The 14,547-nt window shown below is 40.3% G+C and overlaps 1 protein-coding gene across 3 annotated transcripts in view; it reads right to left on the reverse strand.

The window, feature by feature from the left end:
• Positions 1–14,547, reverse strand: part of TDRD7 (tudor domain containing 7) — a 43,359-nt gene that overhangs the window by 13,920 nt on the left and 14,892 nt on the right. For 2 of the 3 annotated variants that reach the window (XM_027670250.1, XM_027670251.1), the window contains 3 exons: positions 12,920–13,005; positions 11,542–11,759; positions 579–1,159 (listed from right to left, as the gene is read on the reverse strand). In XM_027670250.1, the coding sequence (XP_027526051.1) occupies positions 579–1,159; positions 11,542–11,759; positions 12,920–13,005 (885 nt within the window). The remainder of the gene's footprint in view (positions 1–578; positions 1,160–11,541; positions 11,760–12,919; positions 13,006–14,547) is intronic. The other variant, XM_027670252.1, reaches the window with a different exon arrangement.

Below are 14,547 nucleotides of genomic sequence, written 5' to 3' on the forward strand. Positions count from 1 at the left end.
TTCCAACAATGAAGTATACAAAGCTTATTATGGTATATCCTGGAACAGTACAATAGCATATACCTAAGACAGACATTACAATCCACTTCTTGCACTGTCCTCTAAGGCTGGACTGATCAGCAACCAAATCAAGAAACACTTGTAGACTATTGTTGAATGAAAGCTCATCTGTTTCCAGAAGTGAAAATCAAAGTGGAATCTGAGCATACTCAAGTCACATCTAGTTAGCAGTAAGTCATTTACAGAAGTAAAAAGTATTTTAGTAAGAACAACAGTAATATCTGAATATTATTATGTGTTGTAGGGTTATTTTAAAAAGTCTTGCAATGGCAAGTCAAATCTGCCTTGATTTCATATAAGCTAGTGATAGAAGCAATCAGTTCAGGGCAGAAAAAGTTTCGGAAAATTTCCATTTAAGCAAACAAAAGGATTCTTAAGTTTCATTAGCAAATTAAGTAAATAATAAAGCCCTGAAACCTCCCTCCTCTTCATCAATTCCTTTCTGGCACACCTGCACAATATTACTATGTGGATTTATAAATAAAGCAACAAAGATAGATTCCAAAATACAAACTTGCCTAATTAGGACCTCATTAGTGTTTTTCAGTTCTAACACCACGATGGACACAGATCCTTCCGATGGAATGATTAGAGAAGGAACAGTTATGTTCTCTGGATAGTGGTCCTTGGATTCTTCATCCTGCTGTTCAGCTGTGGCCTTCACACCATCATGACTCTGGACTTTCTCAGTGACATTCAGATTTTCATCAATGCATCTTTGGGGTTTAGCATAGAGGATAGCCCTTCTGGGGACTTCAGATACATAATCCACCGTACACACATCTGAGAGCAACTCTAGATTATTGAGAACATCTTCTGGAAATTTTACTTGGTAAGTGTCTTGGTACACTTTGGGAAGAGCATGAGCCCAAAGACCATTGGAATATTTCAGCAAGATGCTAACAACTTTCTGCTTGAAGTCGCTGCTCAGTGATGCAGACGTGGTCTCCATATTCGGTTTTAACAAAGAATCTGCTTTTGAAGAAGTAACATTCTGAGATGCCTTTTCTTGATCGGTATCGCTTTTTGCTACTGGTGGTATTTTCTTTGCAGGATAAAGATGTTCATCCATCTGATCACCCCTGTGTATTTTCTCCACCTTGTAAAACAAAAAATAGAGCCAATAATCAGTTGTATCTCTAAGTCTAAAAAATTTTGCCAGTTACACTTTTATAACATGCATTTTACACAGATTTTGAAATGGACATCCACAGGGAACTAAGCTTGAGGCAGTTACTACAGGGTAGTATTTCTTGTAATGCTTCCTCCTCTGTTTTGTAGGGTACCACACACATATGACTACATCAGTACAGGGCAAGTATCTAATCTATACAATACAACTGGAACTTGCTTCCAAATAAGTACAATCTCTCTTTTCTCCCAGGAGGACCACATTACTCCCCTACTAGCTTTCACACAGGTAAGCATATCATAAACAAAAGGGAGATGGGATTTGATTCTATACTTCAGAAACAAGAGGACACTTGCCAGGCAGTGCTGTCAGGCAGACTATTGCTGTCATACTCAGGGAATTATTTTTCAGTACAAAAGTTCTGAAATCAAGGAAGAAACGTCTGTATCATAATAAATTTCACAATAAAACTGATTAGGTCCTTTTAAGCCATGCTCACAGCCTCCTCCAGAACCAGACAGATGTTTTGCCAGTCCCTATGTCTCTAGCCTTTGCTATGTTCAAGAATAAGCATCTCACATAGTTTGAAGTCACAATCTTGAAACCGCCGTTTGAGAACTGTAGCAACAAACTCACAATAAAATTCCGTTTCCTCAAGCTATGCAGTTTCAACCTATATGGATCCAACCATCACTTAACAGGAATTTATATAAAATTGAGATAACAAAAGCTCTTAGAGTTTCTACATTGGTCCCTAAGCGAGAACAACTCCAGCAATAAAGAAAGTTATTGAGGTTTATGTAGCTCCACTTTAATGTTCCTTCCTCAGAGGAAACAACTCTCATCAAAGTAACTGTCAGAAGCAGATCAATGAAAAAACATGGAGCAGCTGAATTACTTGCCCCTACACAGGAGTAGCATTTACCTCCACACTACTGATGTTCATACCCATCAGAATTTTGTAAACCTTGCCCAAGTAATTCTTTGCAGTTCTGCCCTACCAACATACAATGGAAGCATATTGAACAAGACTTCAGGTATTATCTTACATAAGAAGAATAACACAAGTCACTCATTAGCAAGATAACGCTAACAAGACACAAACACTGAGTTACAACACATGGACAAAAATTTTAAAATGGTCTTTTCCGTGTCTAGAACCATGTGTTTTGTCCCATGTACACCTCATTACACTCAGCTGAAACTGCCACGTGATGACCTGAGTTGAGAATCAGCATATGCACTACAGAAGTGGATTTCCATACACTTGCTCTGCATTACGTTGTCTAGGCTGTTGCCAAAGCAAGGTATGAAATGGTTCTTGGGAGTAGGTCTTGGTCAACTTCCACAAACACTAGCATGTGTGCTATCTAAAATCATCGCAAAGAAAATAGTTTTCATAGATATAAAAAAATATGAACCAGGTTAGAGAACTCTCACACATTTTTGGTGGCATGTCTGAATTATTCTTTGTTGGTGAAAACCAAAATAACTGTATTTTCTGCAAGAATAAGACACAAAAAGGCAAACAAAGCCATGAATGAGTCAAACAAGCTTTAAGATTCCAGTCTTTCCAAGTAAGCTCACTAAAACAAGGAGACATTCCCTCTTAATATCTCTGTGGGGGGAGAGGAGAGGCAGTGTCCTATAGATATCTACTTACTAAAGAACAGTTATCTACTATAGGAAAAAATATACACAAATCATATAAAGGATGGTACATTCACCAAGGTCTTAGGCATCTTGCTAGTCAGGTTGATGTAAGAGATGACAAAACATGTCTGGCCATGCAGTCTAGAAGGATCGAAGATGCCTTCAATGATTCATGACACAGAGAACCTACATCTGTAGGTACACTGATATGGGGAATTTTATTATGCCCCTTGTACCACAGGAGCTCGGTTAAAAAACAAACAGAAACCTATCAAAGCCTTGCAAGGGCCTTGATACACAGTCAAGAGACCAAAGAATATCAAGTGATGTAGAAAAAGAAATCAGCTCACACCACCTTGGCAGAAAATGACATCCGAGATACAGAGGAATTGGTAAGGATGTCCCCTGTGTCCACACACAAGACTGAGTAATTTGTTTAAATAACCAGCCAAAGAAACTTTTAGCTCCAGAAAATACTTGGCATTATCAGGACAACAATTTGTTTGAGAAGGCTGTGCTGGGATGTATGGCAGCTCATCCTGAAAGAAGCTGGATGCAGAGTGTCTACCTTCATGCATCCTTTCTCTTGACTAGTACTCTTTATATAGGGCTGCAACAGAGCTGAATAAATATTTGCTGACAGGACTATAAACCCTTACACACTAAAGACTGGCAGAAGACTAAGAAGAGAAGATCCTCAGAGATCTTTAAGCCTCTTAACTCCAATAATAGCTCTGAGGTTTTCTAGGCACTGAACTTCAGTTTTGAAGAAGCTGTAGATGCTGACTGAGTAAACCATTTAGAGACAGAAAAAATGCTATTTCAGTAAGTCTTTTCAGATTCCTACACTATAAATGAGCTCAGGTCAACATCATTAGAATCACACAAGCATAGAATCATAGAATATCCTGAGTTAGAAGGGACCATCAAAGTCCAGCTCTTACCCCTGCACAGGACATCTCCAGGAATCACACCATGCACCTGAGAGCACTGTCAGAATACCTCTTGAACTCTGTCAGGCTTGGTGCTGTGACCACTTCCCTGGGGAGCCTGTTCAGTGCCCACCTACCGTCTGGGTGAAGAACCTTTTCCTAGTACCCAAACTAAACCTCCTCTGACACCACTTCATGCCATTCTGACGGCTCCTATCACAGGTCATCAAAGAGAAGAGATCAGTATCTGCTCCAACGTTAGTGATTCCACGATTCCGTTTCTGTAATTTCTTCTGTACCTAACCGAAATGTTAAAATTAAGTCATACTGGGTATATTTTTGAAATTTTTTTTTGTAGTTAGACTAAAGGATCCCTACACCCCCTGTTCAGATTCAGCTAGTGCTCAGAGTTGGAGTGGTAAGCTCTGTAAAGTACAGGAGTGTATTTAGGTTGCCCCTTCTGCCCCATCCTCTTTGCCCTCCCACTTCATTACCCTGCACATCATAGCGAAGATACTTGTTCTCATAGTTTCCTGTGCTTTTGAGACTCTGACTTCGGAAAACATACAATTACAAATGAACCTCTGATGCAATAAGACAGTGGAGTCAATCTAACAACTCCATACTGTTGGTGGCTGCCCTTATTCCTCACATCCATAGGCCAGCACTGAGGATCAGAAGACACCTTTGTCAGCAGTTTTTTGGCTGTACTAACCTTTACCTCATAATGCAGTGCAGTCCTCCTACAACGTCAGAAAATTGCAAGATTTAACACACAAGGAGATGCAAGGGTTGCAGGAACAAGGGAAGATGCTGTCAAATGGACTATGACTTCATTTGGTGGCTCATCATGCTGTCTAACCACCTATTGCTAGGACTGAGCTTCAGGCACATCGAGTTATAGCCTGTTCCCACACTGCGTTTGGACAGCAAAGTTATTCTGGATCTTGTGTTCTCAATTGGCTCATTTCCACACATGCTATAATAGCATCTTCTCAGTGAGCTTGATACAAACTGTTTTTTGCCCTGTGCTGTAGTATGTAGAACACATCTAGTTAAATTTAGGTAGAACATGGGTTGTGTTCACTGAACTCCATTCTAAATGGCTAGTGGCTCTGTGTCTTGTCCTGAGATACCCACTAAAGCAAACTGTCAGATCAAACACTGATTTCTTCAACAAGCATGGCAAAAGAAAGTTATCATAATCCCAGAGCTCATTTATAGGAAACAGTTTGTAGGGCTTGTGTAAAACTGTGCAAGCTTTCATTCGTACACGCTACCAGACAGGACAGCCTGCTTCATTGTCTACTCCACATGCAAAGTGCATTAGAGCTGATTTTTTTATTCTCTCAAGTCCATTTCTCTGTTTAGAATGATGGCTTTTGCTTCACACAGCTAACTGGTGTACAGAAATTCCTTCCCTGAGAGTAAAGACCTGACAGAACCAAAGTTGCTCAAGGAATACAACTGGCTGTGGCAATCCTTATCTTCTCTGTGCAGACCTGTTTAATTGACTCTGAATGCTACAGTAAAAACTCAGCTGCCATATATAGTAGTATGCAGTACCCATTTTGTTAAGAGATGGTATACTGCTCAAGAACAGATTCAGGAAACAACAGTCCTAATCCTATTTCTGTCAGTTTGTTTACCAGTTGATCCTGCCATCCTCCTAAGTCTCTAGTTTCACTTTCTGCAAAGAGTCACAACTTCTGTAAAATAGGAAGACTATTCTTAGAACTATAAACAGCTAAAAAAAATAAAATAAACAAAATATCCTACCAGTCAACTAGGCAACATATACAAAGTCCCATTATTGACTAAAAAATCTTCTACCTTCCTGTAATGACAAACTTCGCCTTGTAACAACTACTTAAAAACAAACAAAAAAAGCAATCACAAACACCCCAAAAACACTGAACAAAAGCATGTTAATTTTCCCCTTCATTTCTCTGATTTTTTTCTAATTATGTATCTTCAAGAAGACTAACACACTGTGGCACCTGTCCAGCACCAACCCAGACATCCAAGAGATAAAGTGAAGAACATTAGGCTTTTCTTTACTATGTAAAGCTTCCTCCTCAGAATAAATAGCCAGGCAAATGTTCTCCAAACTGATGAGCCTTTTCACACAGTATCAGCCAATACAGTGCCTGAGTACACTAACAAATATGCTCAGGCTAAAATACCCATATTTTTTAGCCAAAGCCTTATTAAAAAGCAGTAAGACAACTGACTGAGAAATGGTAGATTACTGGAGATGAAACTATCCTCTGATGACAACAGACTCATCTGCTATGTAGCCAGGGCCGGAAGTATATTTTACAAAAAAGAACAACATCTTTGCTCTGGAACTGCTGAAAAGCAGATATATCTCTTCCAGCACAAGTGGAACTTGCAAATTCAGAATGGCAGTGTTATTTTTCTGCCAATTCCCTCAGAAAACCAACAGAAAGACTAAGGTAGCCCCTATCAAAAGAAACCTCTAGAAGCAAGTCTAGAGGCATACATCCCTTCTTTCTGTTAATTAAAAGGTGGCTGCTTAATATTGTTCTCTCCTCTTTTCTAACTGCAAGAATGAACTTGGGAAGACAAGTGCGAAAAAAGATGACAGAAGACAGCTTCACCTGGCAAACAACAAAGGGGACTGACATACTTTGTCATCATCTCAGATTGATATAAAAGGATGAAAAAAGGCAGCTACTAGAAAGAATCCAGCACCAAGACTGACTGAAAATTAGAAGCTAAGAGAGGGGGGGGTAGGTCAGCCTGGAGAAGAGAAGGCTTATAGCAGGTGTCCAGTACCTAAAGGGACTTATAAGAAAGATGTGGAGAAACATTTTAGCAGGGCCTGTTGCCATAGGACAGAGGGTAATGGCTTTAAACTAAAAGAGAAGAGAGTTACACTGCATATAAGGATGACATTTTTCCAATAAGGGCGGTGCAACACTGGCACAGGTTCCCCAGACAGGTGGTTGATGCCTGGAAGTGTTCAAGGCGAGGTTGGATGGGGCTCTGAGCAACTTGATCCAGTTGAAGATGTCCTTGCTCATTGCAGGGGGGTTGGAACTAGATGGCCTTTAAAGGTTCCTTCCAACCCAAACAACTCTACAATAATTACATATAGACAGACTGATTTAGTGCACTGGAACTGTACTGAGTCAGAACAAAGATATTCCTTGCCTAACATCCTACTTGACAACAGCAGGTGTCCAGGAAAAAGCATAAGTGAGAGGATAGTTGTAGGGACTCCTCCTCCTCCCATTCTGGATACTCCATAGTTCAGGCACTACCGGTGACAGTTTCTTTGGAATGAAGTAGTTCATGACAACTAAGGCCAGAGATCACCAGTGCATGTATTCAGTTGCTTTTGAATTCATGATGACTAACATTCCCCATCTACCTTCTTCAAGTCTCATATTATAGCCCATATCTCCATCTTTCCCCACTTAAATCATTTAACTCAATTTTTGCTTGTATAGAACTCAGTACTTATGTTTACCTGTCACCCTCTTGAATCATCTTTTCACTCTGCTTGGTCTCTCAGTGAATTTTTGTTTGTGTATTTTTTGGGTGGAGATGGGAGGAACATATTTGATTCTGACATGTGCTTACAAAATAGGTTTCCCCACTGGTACGGTGTTTGCTATTTTGTTCTCTGTTCATGAGAACAGGGAAGTCTTTACAGGGAAGTTTGCTGCCTGGGGCCCATGGGGGTGAATCTAGATGAGATGTCACCGGATAACTGAATAGCTTAGTACAGCTTTGGACTCTTATCCACTCCTGCACTTTCACGTGAGTATCAAATATGTTGCAACAAAAAGTTTAAGGTCGATCAAAAGAGATTTCAGAGCCCTGGGAAGAATGTTTAAAAATTCAGAAGCACAGGCAGTATCTTCTTCAATCCTCCTAGTAATGAAGAGAAGCTCTGGAAAAAATAGATGAACCCAAGAGGTAAATACCTGGCTCTAGGACTGATGCTCTTCTTTACCATTTCTTTACCAAGAGGTGGTCAAACTCTGGAACAGGCTTCCTAGAGAGGTGGTTGATGCCCCAAGCCTATCAGTGTTCAAAAGGCATTTGGACAATGCCCTTAATGAAACATTTTAACTTTTGGTCATTCCTGAAGTGGTCAGGCAACTGGACTAGATGATCACTGATGGATCACTTCCGACTGAAATACTTCCTTTCTATTTATTTTCAAGTAGTTATCACTTACATTTTTCTGTACTGAGGCAATACTTGCACAAATGCCAAGCTCTCTTTTCCCAAGCTTAGCAACCCCCACACAAAACCCCTACATTTTTTTAATGTGAGTCCTTTCTGTCCACAGTTGTAATTAAATCTCACTTGAAATTTTATGGGTCAGCAACCTGGTATAAGGAGGTTACATAGTTCTTCAGAGAGCCCTGGTCTTCATAAGCCTGAATAACCTTGTATATTATCCAGCTCAACTTGTATTTGCACCCTTTACCATCTCACTTACTACAGTCCTGACCAGCATGTTTCCATGTGTTGCCTCTGTGGAATCCCACCATGTCTTCCTGCCTTTCTGAAGGTCAACCATTTCTGCCTTGCTCTATTTCTAGTCTTTTAATCAGTTAAACATCCACGCAAGGACCTTCCCTAATGTCCTAGGACTGCCTAATTCTCTAAAAGCTTTTGCAAAACACCTCTGGAAATTCAAGTAAATGTTTTGAGAAAATATCTAAAAGTTTAATCTTCTCTTGCACTGCCATATGTGAATCACCATCTTCTAAATCACTCACAGAGTTCAAGTAACTGAGGAGAGCTGAGAATGTGCAAGGAAAAAGTCTTTTAAACATAAATACCACTCAGCAAGGAGGTTTATATTTAGACTACAAAGGGAACCATCAGTCATTTAGTACCATCAGTACAATAAATTTATTATTGCTTTTTGGGCTGTGACTTTCAAAAAAAAGAGAACTTTTTAATCTATGTGTCTACATCCCTCTCACACCTCTGCTGTAATGTTCTCTCTCCCTGGGGAGATCAGTTGTCTGCATCCCAAGGATTCAAGGCTGAGCCCAAACACAGCAAAGCTATGTAACTTTGGGTCAGAATTCACAGAAAACTGCTAAGTTCTGAGACAGACTTGTGAGAAAAATATGTAGAAAGGTAAGAAATGAGATAGGGTAGAATGTCTAAATTAGGGATCACTAGTTGCTTAAATAATGACAAAGTAATTCATCAAACAGAAAGGTATAAGATTCTAAAATAAAAAGACGAAGGTGGGAGGGTCACTGCCTGTCATTACTTTTTTCAAAGCACGAGTCCTGCTGGAGGTGAAAGCAAAAAATTCAGCAACACCATGGATCTGATTGACATAGCTGTTGAAGCAGATTCTTCTCCTGACTGAAGCCTGTCTAGACAGCAAATATTTTCGGGTTATTATATAACAGTGGTGAGCATATTTATTGTCAGCCCCATTGCTCATGAGGGCTTGGCTATAATCTGGGAGTCCTTGCCACTACTTACTTCCTTTGTACTTCTGCATTTAGCTGTGCAAAATACGTTGCTACAAGTAAGATGCTCAAGCAAGCTAACCTAAAGAAGGGAGGTAACAGATCAGTGGAGAACAAAGTCAGGGTCCATAGTTTGTAATATGTCCTCTTCCCTGAAAGGTGAAGGGTGAAAACAAGATCATCAATCTGCAATCTTAGTGCAGTCAACTATAGTGACTTTTGGAGACTTCAGTTCACTAGATAGGAAAAATGTCCATTAATGGTGGTTGCAACCTAAAATAGAAATTACCATTTCATAGAAAAAATTCCTTCATTTCCAAGAGAAGTTTAGGGATACAAGTTATTCAGAAATAATATTGTCCAAAGCAGTGTCCTCAAATCAGAAGCTTGAAGAGGCAGAAAATGTATTACAAGGTCTATTTCCTGCTGGTTTGTAACTATGCTACTACTGATCAGCATGAGATAAAGAAGAGTATCTGCTGCCTCTTTAAAAACATACGGAGAGAAACATCAAGCATTTTTTTCTGTTCTCTGCCTGGCAAACACTCCAGTGTAAGTAACCACAAGGCAGAAATAATTCAGAAATTAGTCACGGAAGCATCTTTACTGATACTGGAGACACTACAGTCTGTCCTCTGGCATTTCAAAGTTTCTGTGGACCTGCACACCTGCAGACAATATGTTTAAATCAGGAATAAATGCTGATTATATTTAAGAGATGCACAGTAGCTTCATAGGGGAAGTCCCAGTTCAAGTTTCTCCATGCCTGAGCCATGACTGCGATTTCATAAGTCAGTAAACTGAGACAGGCTTTACAGGCTCATTAACAGTTCTCTACAATAAGACTGACTGTGCCAAGATAACTTGATAGTTCTGACTGCTGTTGTACTGTGCCCACTGTATTACAATGTTTCCACAGATTTAATGACTGCATATTTACGCTAAAATGCTTGCTAGAGAGAAGAGATAGACCCAATAGATAACAAGCAAATGGATAATGAACACAGAGCGAAGATCCTGGATGAACAGGACTGACTGAAACATTAGCTACAAAAAAAGACAAAAATTTGCTTCATGAATTAAGTAACTCAAGATGTAAGATCTTGCTCCATGGATTACACAGGAACCAATCATCAACGATCAAAACAAATGCTGCTGACTTTATATGTTACTGGTGTTTGTAATAAACTGTCATGAATGCATTTTACATATCTGTGAGAACAGCATACATGCATGCAAATGGTGTTATTCCTGAAGAGCAATTATTTAATCTCAGTTAAACCTTTCTTTTTTTTGGCATTTGAAGTTATTACATGAGAAAATACTTAGCAGGATATACATGAAAAGTCACTTCAAGTAGACAAGTATTTTCATTACTTCAATACTCTTCTGGTGACACAGTTTGATAGATACTGAAGAAGTCGAAAGTGTTCATTGATATGAGTGGCCTGTTAAAGTAAAGCTAAACAAAGCTTTGATGGAAAGCTGCAGAGCACCATAAATGCAGAAGGAGAGATAAAAGTACAGCAGTTGAAGACCCTCAATCCAGTGGTGATGGCAATTCACACAGCAGACCTGTAAGTGGATACTCATCCTGATATCAGTCCCTAATATGAAGGACAAAGACATCCTTGGTGATCAAGAGATAACAGATATCAGGAGCAGAGCAGGAAGAGGCTGAGCTGTAGTCTCTCCCCCCAACATTATCACACTTGAATTTCATCTATTATTGTATCATAAGCCTAACTTATACAGCAAAATTCCATAACCTTGGCTTAGGATGTGAGAAAGATGTATGGAAAAGTCTATAGAAAAATACAGATAGACCTCAGATGGTTCACACAGGATCTGCTGGTAGCTTATAGGTTTAAGAGGAGACAAACCCACCAACAAGGAAAAGTATAGAAAGCAACAGGGAAAAAACAAAACGACAACAAAAAACATGACAGGGAGAGCACGTCATCAGCTGTTTGAGTTGTCACTATTGGAGTCAGTTAAAGGTGGCAACTCAGCAACCCCAGGCACTTATTTGCTCCAGGACACCACAAAGGCTGACCTCCTTCTCCATAACAATGCTAGTCCACTCCACAGTGATCTTCTGGGTTTCAAAGGCATTGTTACAATTTGGGGGGTGGGAGGGTTTTGTTTTGGTTTGGTTTTTTGTCACAGCTACAGATCATGAAAGGAAATGTAGGCATAGATAAAATAACATCTGGAAAATGAACACTCAGAAATCTGTAGGGTATTGGTATCTTCCATAAAAATGGTATTCAATACTTACTGTGCACACATGAGGCCAGTTCTCAAGCTGATGGAGCACTTCTGTGCTAAGATCCTCCCAGAACATTTCCCGATAGATCTGTGGCATCTTTGACACCTTGACACCACTGCTGTACTTGCTCAGAAGCTCCTTAATGCGACTCTGAAGTTCATTGACATCAGCAGCAGAAGAGCCAGAGGAAACAGTATGTGTCTCTGCAGTGGATGTATTTAAGTTATCTGGTAAAAAAAATACAGCCTTGAAGTAGACACAACCTTACCAACAGAGAGAAATACAGATGATTACCTCCTTACTTAAAAATTAAACGCCTGAGCTGCCACTGTAACACCAGCTCTGAAGTGTGGGTCTCCTGCCCAGCACGGCTGGTTCAGTGACTTTCTATTAGAAAGAGCTATGGAAACCTCAGACATTTAGTAACTGACCTAAAGCTGCATTTTCAATCACCGTAGTTATTTTCATAAGATGCTGCTAAATTTTACTTCTGAAGGAATTCTGGAAGAGGATGTAGAACCCTCAGCCCCACTGCAGCTGAGAAGCTGCACTAAGGCAATACCCCAAGGGGGGCACAAGATAATTTCTTTATGAATACACACACAACAAAGATACAGAAAAACAACTAAGAATGTTCTTCTATACTCAGACAGGCATACAACTCAGACCAATCATTTCCCTTTCATTCCAAGATACGTCCTGATGAAAAGTCTCCATCCAGCACACAGCCTACTGCATCCAAGGAAGCCCTCCAACGAAGCAGCGAAAGAGACAACAACTGTCCACATGCTCTGGACAGTTTCATACATTGTGTGTCGGAGTAAGACAGTCATTATTTCTGGGGGAGGTTCACATCACTAGCTTGCCTGGTCCCTCATCTCTGCTCCTCTCTTCCCTTTGAAGGAGTATGTTTGCTACCAGTCCTGAAGCTTCACAAATCAGCCTCACAGGTCTCAAAGAAAACAACCATCATTTGGCAAGTTTACCAACTGCAGAACTGTTGTGAAGCAGGCAGGCAGGATGGTATTTTCTGGACAGATACATTAGTGTGCTGCTTATTTCTGAAACCCAGGATTTCACTCTTCTACCAGGTCCCTAACCTGGCAGTGAAGTTAAATTTACTCCTCCTGTTTCCAAGCTACTCCCACTAGCTTTGTGATTGGCTTTGACACTTACTACCCAATGTTCTTCATAGAAGACTGCGAGGCAGACAAGCAAACACACACATTTCCTCAGCACAATGAAATGAGAATGAGAAGTTTCACTCATAGGACTTGGTTTCTCACCCAAACCTATTTCATTCAAAACAAGTACTAAGATGGATTTTTCTTAAGTTGACACCCATTCTAATATGAGTAGACAACAAAAATTTTCTCAATGGGCATACCATTTGATTCTGTGGAAGAGCTTCTGGACAGGTGAACTTGCAACTCTTTCTGAAACCGTGGTGGGACTGTCAGTCTCTTCTCAGACCTAAAATTGCAAAGAAAATAGCTTAAAATCATTCTCCTATCTCTAAATATTCAATTTGCTTATAAGACCTATACATAAAACAAATTCCACACACTTCTAGCAAGCCTTCTGCACAAGATCACTACTCACAATGTTCACAATGTCCTTGCTTGGAAGACAACCTGATGAGCAGTAACAGTACAGATCAAGAGGTGGTTTCTAGTTTTTTTCTTATTTTCCTTATTATTGTGAGAAACAAAACACACAGTAAAGAGACATTAGCAAAAGGAAAGCACTTAGACCTAGTAACAGCTGATGGTCTTACACTCAATACATTTAGTCTCACTATTTGGTCATTTATCTGGATGGCATCTCAGTCTTGCTCTTGAACTTGATTATGTTAATCTGCTTGGTAGCCATGTGCTTCCTGAGAGTATTTGCTTCAGAAGTCAGAGAAACACACAGCACTTAAGGTCTTTTTCTGGATGCTGTTGCTACCTCATTTAATAAATTCCTCTCTGATGATCTCTCCCACTGAAAGCACAAGCTTACAGGACCTTCTGAGGTCCCTCAGAGAGCAGCAGCTTTTACTGGGAGCACAGACACCAAAATGAGCTCCTGACACTGAAGAGGTCACAGCTGTGTGTAGCTCACTAAGACATGGAAACAATCACCTGTGAAATAATTACATACACTGAAAGCAAAAGAGAAAAAAGTTCGAAGACTAGGACCAAGCACTTCCCAAAGTCACACATGCAAGGAAGAACTGTGGTGGAGAAGTCAGGGTGGCAACAAAACAGCTCTCCACCAAAACACAGCAGGCTGCTGTGAACCAGGCATCTCCAGACCAGAGCAGACCCTGCAAATGCACTTGGCAGGCTTTGCAGACATCCTCTGCCCAGGGGCCAGTAAGAACACTGGCCTTAACTGTGGAGTTCACGGACAACAATGAAACAAAACAAAAACTTCACCAGCTACAGAAACACCAGCTTCACCTGGACTCTCAGAAGGTAGGACAGCTGTTCAAGTATGATGTTGAGACTAGTAGCCATGGGGAGCTGAGACCAAGGAGCTCTATATGCCACCAAACTGACTTTTCACCAGAGCAGATCCCTGAACCAGAAAGAGGCCTCCCATATTCACATATGTTCTAAGCAACATCTTAAAAAATTTAACATGAATTTGTCTCCCTTGCTTTTTTGGTGTCCCCGTGAGATGAAACCACTGCTCCCTCATCAGCTATGTGGTGTCATTTGTACCAAAAATAATACTTCTGTTCTGAGTCATGTCTCACAGCATTAGCAGTGAGGACAGCCACTGCCCAGCACAGCAATTAATAAAACAGGACTCATGCCCAGAAGTGCTAGACAGCAGCACATCTGTGAAACTCAAAAAGTGCAACAGCAAAGCCACCCACACAAAACCAAAACACATTCACAACTTGCACTTGTTGGGTATCTGAAAAGACTCTTCCAACATTCCACCTGCATCACAGGAAAACCCCTGACTTTCTGGGCACAGCTCAGATGCCCACACAAAGCAGCAGCAGTCTCTTCTTAGAAG

The sequence above is a fragment of the Neopelma chrysocephalum genome, unplaced genomic scaffold (genome assembly GCF_003984885.1).
Source record: "Neopelma chrysocephalum unplaced genomic scaffold, ASM398488v2 Primary Assembly neopelma1_96821, whole genome shotgun sequence".
NCBI classification, from domain to species: Eukaryota; Metazoa; Chordata; class Aves; order Passeriformes; family Pipridae; genus Neopelma; species Neopelma chrysocephalum.